At 59.3% G+C, this 14,419-nt stretch overlaps 1 protein-coding gene across 3 annotated transcripts in view; it reads right to left on the bottom strand.

Annotated features, from left to right (window-relative positions):
* VAV2 (vav guanine nucleotide exchange factor 2) overlaps positions 1-10,470 on the bottom strand; it is a 223,811-nt gene extending 213,341 nt beyond the window's left edge. The window contains exon 1 of one of the 3 annotated variants that reach the window (XM_055270455.2): positions 9,814-10,470. In XM_055270455.2, coding sequence (XP_055126430.1) covers positions 9,814-10,017 — 204 coding nt within the window. In that variant the 5' untranslated portion in view covers positions 10,018-10,470. The remainder of the gene's footprint in view (positions 1-9,813) is intronic. The other 2 variants (XM_055270456.2, XM_055270457.2) reach the window with 2 other exon arrangements.
* Positions 10,471-14,419: the final 3,949 nt, after the last annotated feature.

Genomic DNA, 14,419 nt, shown 5'->3' with positions numbered 1-14,419 from the left:
TGTCTCTAATCATCAGAGCTAGTGGCATTCCTCTGCCCCAACTGCTGCGGGAACGCGGACTTCAAAAACTGCAACACAAATGATCCAGGATGAAGCAGTGTGGCAGCGCCTCCAGTCTGTGGCCACACAGAGCCCTCTCTGTAGAACAACCACCTGTCTCCAACCCTTAGCTACCAAAAGCCATCTACTTTTCAGGGCATCTCAAGTACCACCTCCTCCAGGAAGCTCTCCGCCATCACCCAGCCCCCAGGGATCTAAATACCTCATTTGCTGAGGACGAGCACAGCTGTCGACCCTGCCAACAGCAAAGCCTGCACGTGCCCCGTCTTCTGCCCCGTCCAACCCAGGAGGCCCTGGGGAGAAGCAGGAGACAGGGTGAGGCCCCTTCTTCAGCGTCCCATGTTGCCAGCAGGTTCTTCCTCACTCATGGTCCTCATGTGACTATTAACAGCTCCCTTCCCCATCTCAGACTTAGGTGTTGCAGGACCATCTGGCTCACCTGATTCTGCTTGCCCCAGAATGCCTCCTTCTGCAGACAGGCACTAGTGACCACAACCACACCCCCCACTATACCAGTGCGGTGTCCAGGTGCGCCCAGCAGCGCGCCGAGGGCTTCAACTTCCACTTGGCGGCCAGAGGGGAGGGGAAAAGAGGTGGGTGGTGAGGCAGCAGTCTCAGGAAGAGAACCACTCCCTCAGGCCGCCCGCTGCACTCTGCTCTGCCTGATGCTGAGGGAGGGCAGGCGGCGGACGAGGGCCAGTGCCCTTCACTGGGAGTGAGCCACCGGGCTCGGGGTGAGGGTGCCATGTCCTGAGGCTCGGTGGGGCCTGCTGTGGGGTAGAAACTGCGCTGGGCGCCAGGCACACACTTTTTGCACCAAATCTTTCCAAGAGTCTGCAAGGTAACCACCGTCGTCCCATTTCAGACAAGGAGGCTGAGCTCGAGGGACACGGCCACCATGAAGACACTAAGCAAGGCCGAGCAGGCGAGTGTGGTTCCCCACTGCCGCCGCTGCGGGCCACTCATCACGTCTCCAAGCATTTCCAAGGATCTCTTTCTGGCAATGTCATTCCAGACACGAGGAGCCCGGCCTCCATCAGGAAAACGGGGCTGAGAGCAAAGCCCCCTCTAGACTGCCCCAAGGGCGGGGTGGGGGTCATGGAGGCGCTCAGTCCGCCTCCTGGCACGAAGAGGGCCTGAGAGAAAGCTTAGCTCTGACTGAGCACTTCCTGTTTGAGCAGCCCCTGCCAAAGGCTTTAGATACAAATGGAACAGTAAATGCAACAAACTGTGCGACCCGGAAGGGGAAAGCCTGGGGGACCAAGAGCCCTTGTCAGGGGACTTGAGCGGGCCTGGGGGCAGGAAAGGCTTCCCAGGACAGACCTCTAAGCAGACGGCAGCAGTGAGCCAGGCAAGAAGGTTCCCCTTCAGGGAACTGCAGGGGAAAGGCCCTGAACTGGGAGGCCCAGGAAGGTGGCCAGTGTGCCTGAGGCTGGGGCACCGAAGGCCAGGGAGACTCCGCAGGGGCGACAGCAGGCAGGGGGGTGCCTCCAGGGCAGGAGCACCAAACTGTGCATGGCTGCAGCACACGTGGCCGCAGACTAGGCTGGTGGGGCAGGAGGCCGCAAGAGGGGCACCTGGGATGGGACACGGCTGACCAGGCTGGCAGGGCAGGAGGCCACAAGAGGGGACCTAGGATGGGGCACAGCAGACTGGCTGGCGGGGCAGGAGGGTGCGGCAGACTCTGGCTGCCACCTGGTTTTGGAGGGTCGCTGCCTGGTTTCATAGGGCCCGCCGCCTGGTTTTGTACATCCTGCAAGCCAAGAAAGGTTTTTACGTTTTTAAATGGTTGAGCAGGGTGGTGGGGGAAGCTTAAGAATAATTTCATGATATGTGAAAATTCTACAAAAATAAATTTCATGGGAGCACCGCCACGCTCCTCCGTTTACAGACCACCCAGGGCTGCTGTCGTGCTGCAAGGGCAGAGTTGCATAGTCGTGACAGAGACCATCTGGCTCACGAAACCTAAAATATTTACCATCCAGCCCTGCGCTGGAACATCTGCCGCAGCCTGCTCTAGGAGAGAGACAGCGGTGGCCGGGCTGGGACACTGGGAGAGACCGCCACCTGCTCTAGGAGAGAGACGGCAGTGGCTGGCTGGGACACTGGGAGAGAAGGAAGTGACTTCAGGGGCAGTCAGGAGGGACGCCTGCTGGGACCTCCGCTGGGGACTCCGGTCTGGGCATCTGCGTAAAGCCAGGGTCTTCCACACTGGCCCCACCGGGTTGCCAACGCTGTCCCCGTCCTGGGAGTCCCACCCCTCAAACTGGGAAGCCGCAGCCCACAGACATGGCCTGGACACAGGGACGAACATGTGTCCCCACAAGTCTCCTCAAAAGAGGGCATCGCGCTGCCCACCACCCAGGCCAGAACCCAGCGTCCTTCCAGGAAGACCAGGAAGATCCTCCAGGGAGGAGACATCCTCATGACCCGCGCCTCAGAGCAAGAAAGGGCTCAGCAGAGGCACGGGGTGGGGCGGATGCTCACCCACGCCAGGCCCCCAACAAGGTCCTGCCTCCAGGAGTCCACCGCCCTGATGCCAGGGCCCCGACCCATCTCCAAGGCCCAAACCGCAGGCAGATGCGGGTCACTCTCACGGCAGCCTCCACACCTCACACCCAGCATTCCTCCCGGTATCATCCTGCCCCACACCAAAGCCAGGTTTTCTGCAATCACAGCACTCGGCAGAGAACTCTCGCTCTTCGCCAACGCCAGGCTATGCCCTCCTTGCAGCCCGGGGTCCTTCCTGCTGACCCCAGGCCTGAGCCTGGAATCCCACTCAACACAGCCTTCAAGTCCCACTCCCAGTCAGTCCCTGTCACTAACAGCCAGGGCTCCCACTCCACCCCACCCCACCCCACCCCACTCCATGCTCCCCGGCTCCTGCCCAGCAGGAATGCCAGTGCTCGCAAGATGAGTGTTTCTCACCCTCATTTTCATTACTGTCCCTCCAAGGAGCCTTTTCAGATATTTTTCCTAATCTCCCTCCCTGCATGAAATTTTAATACTGCAGATGCACTGTTTCTGTGGGTTTTTTGTTTTGTTTTTTCTTTGAGATGGAGTCTCACTCTGTCACCCAGGCTGGAGTGCAATGGCGTGATCTCAGCTCACTGCAACCTCTGCCTTCTGGGTTCAAGCAATTCTCCTGTCTCAGCCTCCTGAGTAGCTGGAACTACAGGTGCGTGCCACCACCCCCGGCTGATTTTGGAATTTTTAGTAGAGACGAGGCTTCACCATGTTGGCCAGGCTGGTCTCAAACTCCTGACCTCAAATGATCTGCCCACCTAGGCCTCCCAAAGTGCTGGGACTGCAGGCATGAGCCACTGTGCCCAGCCCTGATCTTGCCTTCTAAATACCCCTCTCCACTACCAAGGAACCAGAGCTCCTTGGACAAACAGCTGGTTCCTAAGCCTGGACAATGGAAATGCAAGGTGAGCCTGGAACATCTTGTTGATCAGCCTGGGTTACCAGCCAGAAAGTCAGGCACGGTATTCACATGTCCTCTGCAGCTCGAAGAATGATGAGGACGAATCAAAAGACACAGGGAAGCAAGCTGGTGTAACACCGTTCCCACTGGTCAAACCTGAGACTATGTGAGCATCAATAGAAATAATGATGGTAACAGGTTATATGCATGGAATAAAATAGGAAACCATAACCCAAACTGGAGACATGGCAGGAAGGGACAGAATGAGGGAGGGAGAGAGGGAAAAGAAAAGCAGAGATGGATGAGAAGAAAAGGAAGAAAAGATTGAGAGAGATGAGCAGAGAAGGACAAGGGAGGAAGGAAAGCAGGGAGAAAAGGAGAAGCAAATATCAAGATATTTATATTGACTCAAAGTATCTTCTTTAAGTATGTGTTAACAGCAAACGGAAACAAAGTAACTTTACAGTGAAATCAAGCAAACTCCACCTTAACCAAGTAACTACAACATCACCCGCAATGGGGCACAGCCAAGCCCCACGCCGCCTGCTAGGAGGAGGCAAGAAGGATGCAGTGCGGAGGCTGAGCTAGTCCCCCACAGGTGCATGGCCTGACCCTGCTGATGGGGGAGCATTCTGTAACCAAAGGAGGCTATAACCTTCCAAAGAGTCAAGGTCATGAACATCAAAGGAAGGCCGAGGAGAAAGCCCCAGGTTGACAGAGGCGGACACAGCCACAGGCAGCCCAGGGTCCTGAGGCTGCTCTATGCTGTGAAGGGCATTTGCTGGGACAACTGTGGAGAAGTGGACGGGTCACGGATTGCTACTGTTGGCTGGATGGAGACAGCAGTGCTGTGGTTACAGAGGAGAATGCCCTTGTTTGCAGGAAACGCACTGATGCCCCATACTTACCCTCAAATGGTTCAAGAAAAAGTTACCTGTGCTGTACTTACAACTTTTCCAACGACTGAGATATTTTCAAATTTTTTTAGAAAATAAAATCTATCCCCCAAAAAAGAAAAGACGCCCTTGTCTTCCTTACAACCAGCATTCCCTCCTCTGCTCCCAGCAGCCCTGTGTTTTGGACCTCGGCTACACCAGCCAAGCCCCTTCTGCTGGCACCGGGGGCCCTTTGGGCATTTCCATGTCGCTTTTCAGTCACCAAGCACCTCATCAACATCCACTGGGGTCCTTGCATGACCAGAAGGCTCATGAGATCGGGGACAGCCCCGGCCTGTTCTCCTCCCTCCCCTTGCAGGCACAAAGCCTGTGTGGCACACAGCAGGGTTTTATTATTATTACATTTATTTATTTTATTTATTATTATTTATTTATTCATTTATTATTTCTCGAATGAAGGCACAAGGTTCTCAGGGACCCAGAGAGGAGGAAGCCCAGCCGTGGCCCTGCCTTGGAGGGGCTCAGACCTGGAAGGGGGGCAGCCACACAAAGGTGCTTCAGACACACTCGGTCTCTCGTTAGGATCATCCTTCACACTCTCCAGCTGTCCAGCTGCTGAGTTTTGCAGAACGAGCAGCAAGGGTACCGTGTAATGAAACAAAGAGTGGAGAGGATGAGGTCAGAGAGACACCTGGAACAGTGGAGGAGTGAGATCGAGGTTCAAAGCGTGTGAAGGACAGGGTGGGGAGAGGGTGAAATCCAAGGAGGCTGCCAAGGGGAGGGAGCCCCTATACCAGCTCCTACAGGAAGAACCAGGCTAGAAGGAGAGACGGTCTTCCAGCAAGGGCACAGCTCATGATGGCACACATCAAAAAGGCCCGGAGGGGGGATGCCAAAACCATCGCCAGGCTGGTGTGTCCGGGAAGAGGCAGGGAGCACAGGGAGTTGAGGTGGAGGTGGGTGACAGACTCTGGCAGGCCCAGGGCCAAGCCTTTGCATGGTGTCCCAGCAATGGCTGCCTGATCTGTTTTATGGGGAGGAGGCCACCAGGGCGATGTGGGCAAGTCAGAGGCTGGATGGCGGGTGGTACCTTAAGGGTGTAAACTGCAGATGCTGGCACAGGCAACCTCGGGACCTCCCAACCGAAGCTGCTCCAGACATACCCGATCTCTTGTTAGGGTCAGCAGATTGTGGCCATACCCAATTAGTTTAATTAAACCCATGGGGCTTCCAGGCACTTTGGATAAAAAACAAAATAAAATAAAGTAGATCCTGCCAGCTTCAGAAGAAATGACCAGGTGGGCAACTGGGATCTCTGTGACCACCTCCTAGCACCCGGCTCCGCACACAGAAGGTGCTGCAAAAATGCACTTTGCTATGATGCTCCATTAGGGCAAATAACCCAGCCTAGATTAAACTCAGAGTGGGAGGGGTGCTCCAAGTCCTCTGAAAATAGGATGTCACCATGAGAAGCCAGGGGAAATTCTGGAAGGAGGGAACATCATAGAGGCCTCCGGGCTAGACGGCCCCATATGCTATGACTGACAGGGAGGTGGGTGACTCCCCACGGTGTGCCCTCGAGGGGCCCTGCAACTCACCAGCCGGGGATCACAGGCACCCACCCCCCACCCCAGCCACCCCATGAAAACAGACACACACCGTGATAACCCAAAACCCAAGAATGAGGCCAGGGACATCCCTCAGAAAGTCCACAAGACAGTAAGCCAGCTTAGGAAGGCCTGCAGTCATCATTTATTTAAACAGTCCTGGGAGGGAGACTGCAATCCCTATGTTAGTTTTCCCACTTACTGCTCTGGGCAGGAGTGGTGGGATAATGGTGAGTCACTCAAGCTCTCCGAACCTTGATGGCCTCACCTATTAAACACAGGCGGCAACCCCCACCTAGGGTTGTGCTTAGGCCACAGCAGGGCAGATAAGAAAGGGCAGATGTGATTTTTCTATGACCCAACCACCAAGGGTGGAGATGACCTCTTCCCTCTCCCATCCCCACCCCTTAAGAAACGTGAGTTTCAGCCGGGCGCGGGGGCTCATGCCTGTAATCCCAGAACTTTGGGAGGCTGAGGCGAGCAGATCACAAGGTCAGGAGTTCAAGACCAGCCTGGCCAACATAATGAAACCCCGTCTCTACTAAAAATACAAAAGAGCTGGGTGTGGGTGGGGCACCATGGCTCATGCCTGTAATCCCAACACTTTGGGAGGCCAAGGCGGGCAGATCACGAGGTCAGGAGTTCAAGATCAGCCTGGCCAACATAGTGAAACACCGTCTCTACTAAAAATACAAAAAATAGCTGGGCGTGGGCCAGGCACGGTGGCTCACGCCTGTAATCCCAACGCTTATGGAGGCCTAGGCGGGTGGATCACGAGGTCAGGAGTTCGAGCACAGCCTGGTCAACATGGTGAAACCCCGTCTCTACTAAAAATACAGGCTGGGTGCAGTGGCTCAGGCCTGTAATCCCAACACTTTGGGAGGCCGAGGCGGGTGGATCACCTGAGTTCAGGAGTTCAAGACCAGCCTGACCAACATAGAGAAACCCCATCTCTACTAAAAATACAAAACTAGCTGGGCATGGTGGCGCATGCCTGTAATCCCAGCTACTTGGGAGGCTGATGCAGGAGAATCACTTGAACCCGGGAGGCGGAGGTTGTGGTGAGCTGAGATAGCGCCATTGCACTCCAGCCTGGGCAACAAGAGCAAAACTCCATCTCAAAAAAAAAAAAAAATACAAAAAATTAGCCGGGCATGGTGGCAGACCCCTGTAATCCCAGCTACTCAGAAGGCTGAGGCAGGAGAATTGCTTGAACCCAGGAGGTGGAAGTTGCAGTGAGCCGAGACTGTGCCACTGCACTCCAGCCTGGGCAACAGAGCGAGACTCCATCTCAAAAAAAAAAAAAAAAAATAGCTGGGCGTGGTGGACGGTGCCTGTAGTCCCAGCTACTCAGGAGACTGAGGCAGCAGAATCACTTGAACCCAGGAGGTGGAGGTTGCAGTGAGCTGAGATTGCGCCACCGCACTCCAGCCTGGGTGACAAAGCAAGACTCCATATCCAAAAAGAAAAAAAGAAAGTGAGTTTCCCAGATAACAAATACCAGCCATACAGAGAAACGAAGTCCCTCTCCCAACCCCTGTGTGCAGCCAGATGCAGTAAAGTGGTTTCTCCACGTGTGAATGTACAGACGGGGCTGTCATAGCCAACATGAGGGTTAAGGGAGCACCTGCAGCCGTCCCTGTGCAGGCAACAGCCGTACGAAGGTGGCCCACCCTCCACGGGACAGAGGAGTGCATGGCAAGATCAGCCTCTGCTACCCAGGGCAATACGTGCCAGTGTCCAGGTGATGGTCATTTCCTGGGCACTGTGCTAAGGGTGTGCCTTCTGTGCCTGCCCTCAGCAAATCCTCACAGCATGGCTAAGAGGGAACTGCTATGACTGTTCTCATGACAGAGATGGGGAAACTGAGGCTCTGGAGGTCGTTGCCTACCTGGGAGGGGATAGTGACAGGATTCAACCAGAGCGGAGAGCCACACAGACACACACCCATCTGGTCCTCCTACCATCCAGGCCCCTACACACCCTCCACCAGTCCGGCAGCAGGGCCCCTAAACACCCCCCTACCGGCCCAGCAGCGGGACCCCTAGACACCCGTCCACCCACCCAGCAGCAGGGCTCAAGAGGCCTGTGTCAGGGTTCGTATTGCTGCCTGGCCAATGGCTCCAGAGACCCCAGGAAGTCTCTGGCTTGAACTTCCAGTGCAGGGGCTGAGCCAAGCCACCTGCCACAGCCACGGACCCCTCCTCTTCCCATCTTCCCAAACCACAGCTGGGGAGGGGCAGCCCCCGGACCCAGCGAGTCCACCGGGCAAGGCTGGGCTCCTCCCAAGCCTCCTCTGTGCGGACCCAGCTGCCCTGCCTCTGCCCTGAGCCCCAGCCTGCAAGCAGCAGGGAATCCTGCCCGAGCAAGTCAGCCTGGGCAGCCCCTGGAACTCATATCAAAGGCGGCCGCCTTGGTTCGAGGTCCAGCCCTACCCCCCCACAGCTACCCTTCTCCTCAGTTTCTCCAGCCATAAAACGGAATCCAGACTTCTCAGCCTCCGTGGGGCTCTGAGAACAGATCTGGAGAAGCCCTCTGCAGCGGTGACCGCCACCCCCGCCACCTGCACCTGACCACTGACATCCTGCGGGAAGAGGGGCTGGCTCCCAGGGAGGCCCCTGAGGGCTCCTGCTAAGCCGGTCCAGGCAGTGCTGGGTAATCACTATCCAGTGGGAAGGCGGCCCCTTCCCCTCAGGGCTTGCCTTTGTCAGCGCCCCCCAACCCAGCAGAGAAGGGCCCGGTCTCCTAGGAAACGCAGTCACCGCCAAAGGGCAGAGGCCTCGCAGCCCAGCCTGGAATCGTTGGTGACTCACTCTCCTTCCCAGGAACCACGTCCTAAGTCCCACTGGTGAATGGTCCCTCTCCACATGGAGTTGTCACTGCGCGCGGTGAGGGGCTGCTAAGCTGGCTGGAAGGTCGCGCCTCGTCGGTGCTGGCTGGACCCGGCTGGCACCCCCTCTGCTTCCCCCGACCTCTTCTAAGCTGCTCCCGGTAAGGATTCAGCGACCCCCCGAAAACACGACGGAAGCCTCGATTCTCTCAAGTCTTAGCCAAGTTCCCTTTAAGAGGCCAAAAAAGCAGCTCCGTTCGGCGGGGCAGGCATTTTCCTGCCTGGCCCTGCGGCCGCACGAGTGCCTCCGCCGCGACAAAGGCCACACTCAGCGCCCGAAGGAGGGGTGGGGGTGTTGGGAAAGCGATGGGGGCCAGGACTGGCGCCAAGTGGCCCTGGGGATCCTCGAGGCGGCTCGACCCGGGCCCGGGTCCGGGAAGAGGTGGAGGCCGGCGAGGGGGCGGTGCCCGGGGCGAACCCAGCTCCCTCTGGCCCCGAGGGCTCCCTCCCCGCGCCCCTCCCGGGCCCTCCAGCCGCGCCCCGGGCCGGCGCAGCGACCGCGCCCGCTCTTCCACCGACGTCCGGCCAGGAGGCGCGAGGCCCGAGGATGCGACCCATGACGCGCACACCCGGCTCGGCAGGCTCCCTGGGGAATGAGGGGCCACTCGCAGGGCCCCGCAGAGCGAGCGCAGCGCCGGAGCCTCCCCCATCCCAGGCCGCGCAGACCGCGGAACCGGCGCACCAGAGCAGTACCCGCGGGCGGCAGCGGCGCCGCGACCCAGGCTGGAGGGACTTTGGCCAACTTCGCGCCTCCTGAGGTCGCGTCTCGGCGGCCCGGGGCGCACCCTCCCAGCCGCCCGCCCGCGTCCCGGGGCCCGGCCGCCCCAGCCACGGTGCCTGGGCCGCCGCCGCTGCGACCTCCGCGTTCAGTCCGCGCGTCCGGCAGCGCGAACGCCGCAGCCCCGGGGCCCTCCCGCCGCGCCGGGCGCTCACCTGGGACATCTGCGGCCGGAAGTTGATGTCCTTGAGGTCGATGGAGCCGGGGGAGAGGTTGTGCAGCAGCTGGCACAGAAGGACCCCGTCGCGCAGCGCCTGCGCCAGGTCGAAGACCACGGCCGAGGGCCACACCACCCGGTGGTTGGGCGGCAGGACCTTGCAGTCGATGAGCCAGCGGCCGCACTGCCGCCACTGCTCCATGGCGCCCGCGGGCCCGACCGGCTCAGGGCAGTGCTCGAGCCAAAGTGCAGCGGCCGCGGGGCATCCCGCCCGCGCGCGCGGGGCTCAGGGCCGGGGCGGGGCTTCGCGCGGGCTGCCCCAGGTCCCCCGCTGCGCCGCCGCGCGTCCCCTCCTCTTCCTCCTCGGGCTCCTCTCGGGCCGCCGCTCCCGCCCACGTGCGGCCGCGGGGCGGGCAACGGGCAGCGCGCCGGATCTCTCCGCTTCACACACGCAAGTGCCTGCGGGCCCCGGGCCGGTCTCCACGCAGCCAGTCGCCGCAGAGCTCCCCAATCCGCGCCGCCGGGCGCCGCATTCTGCGCTCGGGGCGCCCCGCGGCCGCCGCCGCTCCTACCCCGCCCGAGACAAAGGCCCGGCGGGGTCGCTCGCTCCGCGCGTCCCGGGCCTGGGCCGCCCGCTTCGCCGCCGCTTTGTTCGCCCCGCCCGCAATCCCCACGCCCGGCGCTGCGACTCGACGACTCCGCGGCTCGGCGGCTTCGGGGCGCTGGGGGCGCAGGGGGCGCGGCCACGGCCGGGCGGGGCAGGGGCGGGGCCGGAGCACTCGCCTGGCACCTCCCCGCGTTCCAAGCGCCGCCCCCGCCCCCCCACTTCCTGCCCCGCTACCGCCCGCAAAAGTTGCGGTGGGCGGGGGTTGCGGCGCAGGCCTAGGTCCAGCCGGCTTTCTCCAAGGGCGCTCGGACTTTGGGGAGCCCTTCTCCGTGGGGGAGCGACCTCGCCCGTGGAGTGATGGCCGGGCGTCCCCCCGGTGCCTTTGGTCCTCCGTGGAGGTCAGGAGGTGGTCCCTGTCGCGCTGGGCGCCCTCGCATGGCCGTTCGGAAACGACAGACTCGGGAGGGGGCACCGGGTTGGGCCGAAGCTTCCTGAGCCCCCTTGGCCCATCAAGCCGCCCCGGCGGGATACCCGAGGCTGAGGCTGAAAGCACACGGGCCCAGGACTCCCAGAACCCTCTTCCTGTCCTCCGCCCTGGCCGGGGGCCCACAGGAAGACCCCCGACCCTGCATAAAGGCCAGGATTCCCCAGCTTTTGGCCAGAGTCCTGGCCACTCGCAGCTGCCCAGCGGGCAGTTCCTGGCGTCCAGGGCGGAATGCGTGACAAGAGTGAGGGCAGGAAGGTGCTCTCCGGCCCAGGGTCGCAGCCGGCCCCGGTGCTGATCCGCCCTGATCTCCCTTCTAGGCCACACCCTGGGTGGTGGGGGCGCGGTCTGTCCAGCTGGCAACGTGTGACGGTAGGAGGGGCTTCAAGGACAAACAGATTCTGCAACTGAAATTATATGGATCCTGGCTCAGCTGCCGGGAACCGCGGGTTTTCACTGCTGATTCACTGGGGGACACCGGGCAAGTCCAAGCCCTTCTCTGAGACTGGCTCAGCCCCAGAGGCTGGGGTGCGGTTTCTAAGGGCTCCCACCCTGGACTCCGGTGGAATCCTGGGCCTGTATGAGCTGGGGCAGCACTGGGCAGCCCCCGGGCCCCTTACCCCTTGGCTTCCCTGTGCAGGGGCCGGAACAGGGGGATGCGAGCCCAGAGAGGGTCCCCTGGGCCCAGGGCCTCCGATGGGGGTCCTGTCCTGGAAACTGGCCTCTGCAGAGAGTGAGACTCACCCCTTCTCCACTTGAGGTGGAAGCAGGGGGTTCCAGCTTAGGGTCTGGCCCGTAGAGAGAGGTCAGGAAGGAGCTGGCCCCTGCAGCAGTAAACTCAGGCAAGGTGGCTGGTGAGCTGGGGCTCCTGTCTCTTGCCCTTCCCCGAGGAAGCAGCAGTGGGCACCTTTAGGGCAAGGAGGAGAGCCTTCCTCACCGAAGCAAGATGGGGCAGCAAGTGGACCCATCAGCATCTCCCTAAGAAATCAGAAAGCCAGGAGTGAAACCTGAGCGGGGCCCTCCAGCCCCATCTGAGAGCCTGCACTGATCCCTCCTCGTGCAAAGCCTCATCCCCTCGTTTCTAGAGTGGGGAGACCCGGCTCCCACCGGACTTGCTTGTGAAGAATGGACGGATACATTACCCAGAGCCTTCCCACTGTGCTGGGACAGAAAGGGCTCAGAGAGGAAGAGCTACCCACTCTCCCAACCCCTCGCCTGGAGCACTGCGCATTGATGCACTAAATGTCTCTTTCCCCAGGTGGCTCCCTCAGCAAGAAGGGGGCCTCTGTCTTCACTGTCCTGGGCCTGCGTGCTCTGGCCAAGAGGACCGGCCAGGTCTGGGACCCAGGCAGCCGCCCGCCAACAATGCCGTGGGTACCTGCTGCCCCCTGGTGGTGCTGTCGCCACGGGGCACCTGGCTGCACCCAGGAGGGGCTGCACAGAAAATCTGGGGTTGACCCTTGAGAAGACCCAAGTCAGGAGATACAGACTTCACCACAGTGGCCCTGAGCCACTCAGGCCTCCCTGGTTCCCAGGTCCTGATCTGCATAGGACATTCACTGGCCCTGTGCACCTCCCAGAATCCTTGGAGGCTCTGAGGGCAGGATGGATGTGAATCAATGAATAAAAGTTTGGTGGGGCCAGGTACAGCAGCTCATGCCTGTAGTCCCAGCGCTTTGGGAGGCTCAGGCAGGCAGATGGCTTGAGTCCAGGAGTTCAAGGCCAGCCTGGGCAACACAGTGGGTCCCTGTCTCAAAAATAAAATAAAAGGTAAAGGAAATGGGGCAGGAGCTCCCTTTGTAACCTTTAGTGTGAGTGTAATTAGTAGGTCGAGATTGTGTGGACTCAAGGCACATGCCGGGAAGACTGTAACAGAGGGGACGCTGTTCCAGAAAATCCTACCACCATCCACGTCCACTTGGACTCAGGGCTGTCCGCCAGGACTGCCTGCTGCACACCTCCAGGGGGCGAGAGTCCCATCACACCTTGGAGATGGGCTCCAGGGGGAGCTGCTTACACAGACTGCCAGTGAGCAGCTGCCAGTACAGCTGAGTAGATTAAACCAGGGAGCGAGAAGTGCCAGCATGGGCCACATACCCCAAGTATGGGGAAGGGTCACAGGCGGTGGAGGAGGGCACGAGGCAGGGCACACCCGGGGAGGGGGCGGCAAGGCTTCCAGGAGAAACTGAGGTTTGAGTTGACAACCAGAGATTGATCATGGTTGCGGTGACTAGGAGAGGGTGACATGGAGGATGGAGGGACAGACATGGGAGAACTACTTCTGCCTGGAGTGGGGCTTGGGCAGGAGTTGATTTTTAAACCACAAAGGAATTCAGCGTTGCCACGATCTCAGGCATTGAACAATAAACCACAGTGTCCTGAGCGCCTGTCTCATTCTGCCCGGCAGCCACGCGGGCAGCGAGTCCCAGCAGTCCACCTTCCTGTTCTGTCCAGCATCTGCCCCCTCCTGGCCCACCCCCACCAAGCCCCAGGCCCCCTCTCCTTGGACCCGCTTCCACCCTTCCACCTGTCCTCCGTAGCCAGCAAGGACCCAGTCAGCCCTCGGTAACGCCCTGTCTCTCTTCTGCACGGATGGGCACCCTCTGGGCTCCCCCCTCACTGCAGGTGAAATCTAGCAAATCACTGTAACTGTGATTTTTAAGTCCAATATATTCTTTCACGGAAGCCACAGATGAGTTAAACTGATCCAAAGACAGCTTATAAAAGGCAATGTAATCAGAGGCTGGACGTGGTGGCTCATGCCTGTAATCCCAGCACTTTGGGAGGCTGAGGCGGGTGGATCCCTTGAGTCCAGGAGTTCAAGACCAGCCTGGGCAACATGGTGAAACGCTGTCTCCACCAAAATACAAAAATTAGCCTGGCGGGCCAGGCGCGGTGGCTCAAGCCTGTAATCCCAGCACTTTGGGAGGCCGAGGCGGGCGGATCACGAGGTCAGGAGATCGAGACCATCCTGGCTAACACGGTGAAACCCCGTCTCTACTAAAAAATAGAAAAAATTAGCCGGGCGTGTTGGTGGGCGCCTGTAGTCCCAGCTACTCGGGAGGCTGAGGCAGGAGAATGGCGTGAACCCGGGAGGCGGAGCTTGCAGTGAGCCGAGATCGCGCCACTGCACTCCAGCCTGGGGGACAGAGAAAGACTCCGTCTCAAAAAAAAAAAAAAAAAAAAAAAAAAAAAATTAGCCTGGCATGGTGGTGCATGCCTATAGTCCCAGCTACCTGGGAGGCTGAGGTGGGAGGATCACTTGAGCCCAGGAGGCAGAGGTTGCATCGAGTCGAGATCGTACCACTGCACTCCAGCCTGGGTGACAAAGTGAGACCCCATCTCAAAAAAATAAAAAATAAGTAAAAGGCCATATAATCTTATTTATTGACTTGTGGCATATTTTAACACTATCGCTATGTGAATTAACATTACACTACATAAGATTGCAGTTACATCGCACATTGTCACTTTCAAGTTGTTATATTTTAACAGCATTCATAGTTGCAGTAA

This window comes from Symphalangus syndactylus, chromosome 3, assembly GCF_028878055.3.
Source record: "Symphalangus syndactylus isolate Jambi chromosome 3, NHGRI_mSymSyn1-v2.1_pri, whole genome shotgun sequence".
NCBI classification, from domain to species: domain Eukaryota; kingdom Metazoa; phylum Chordata; class Mammalia; order Primates; family Hylobatidae; genus Symphalangus; species Symphalangus syndactylus.
Note: the sequence above shows the minus strand (reverse complement) of the source record. Positions and strands in the feature narration are given on the sequence as shown.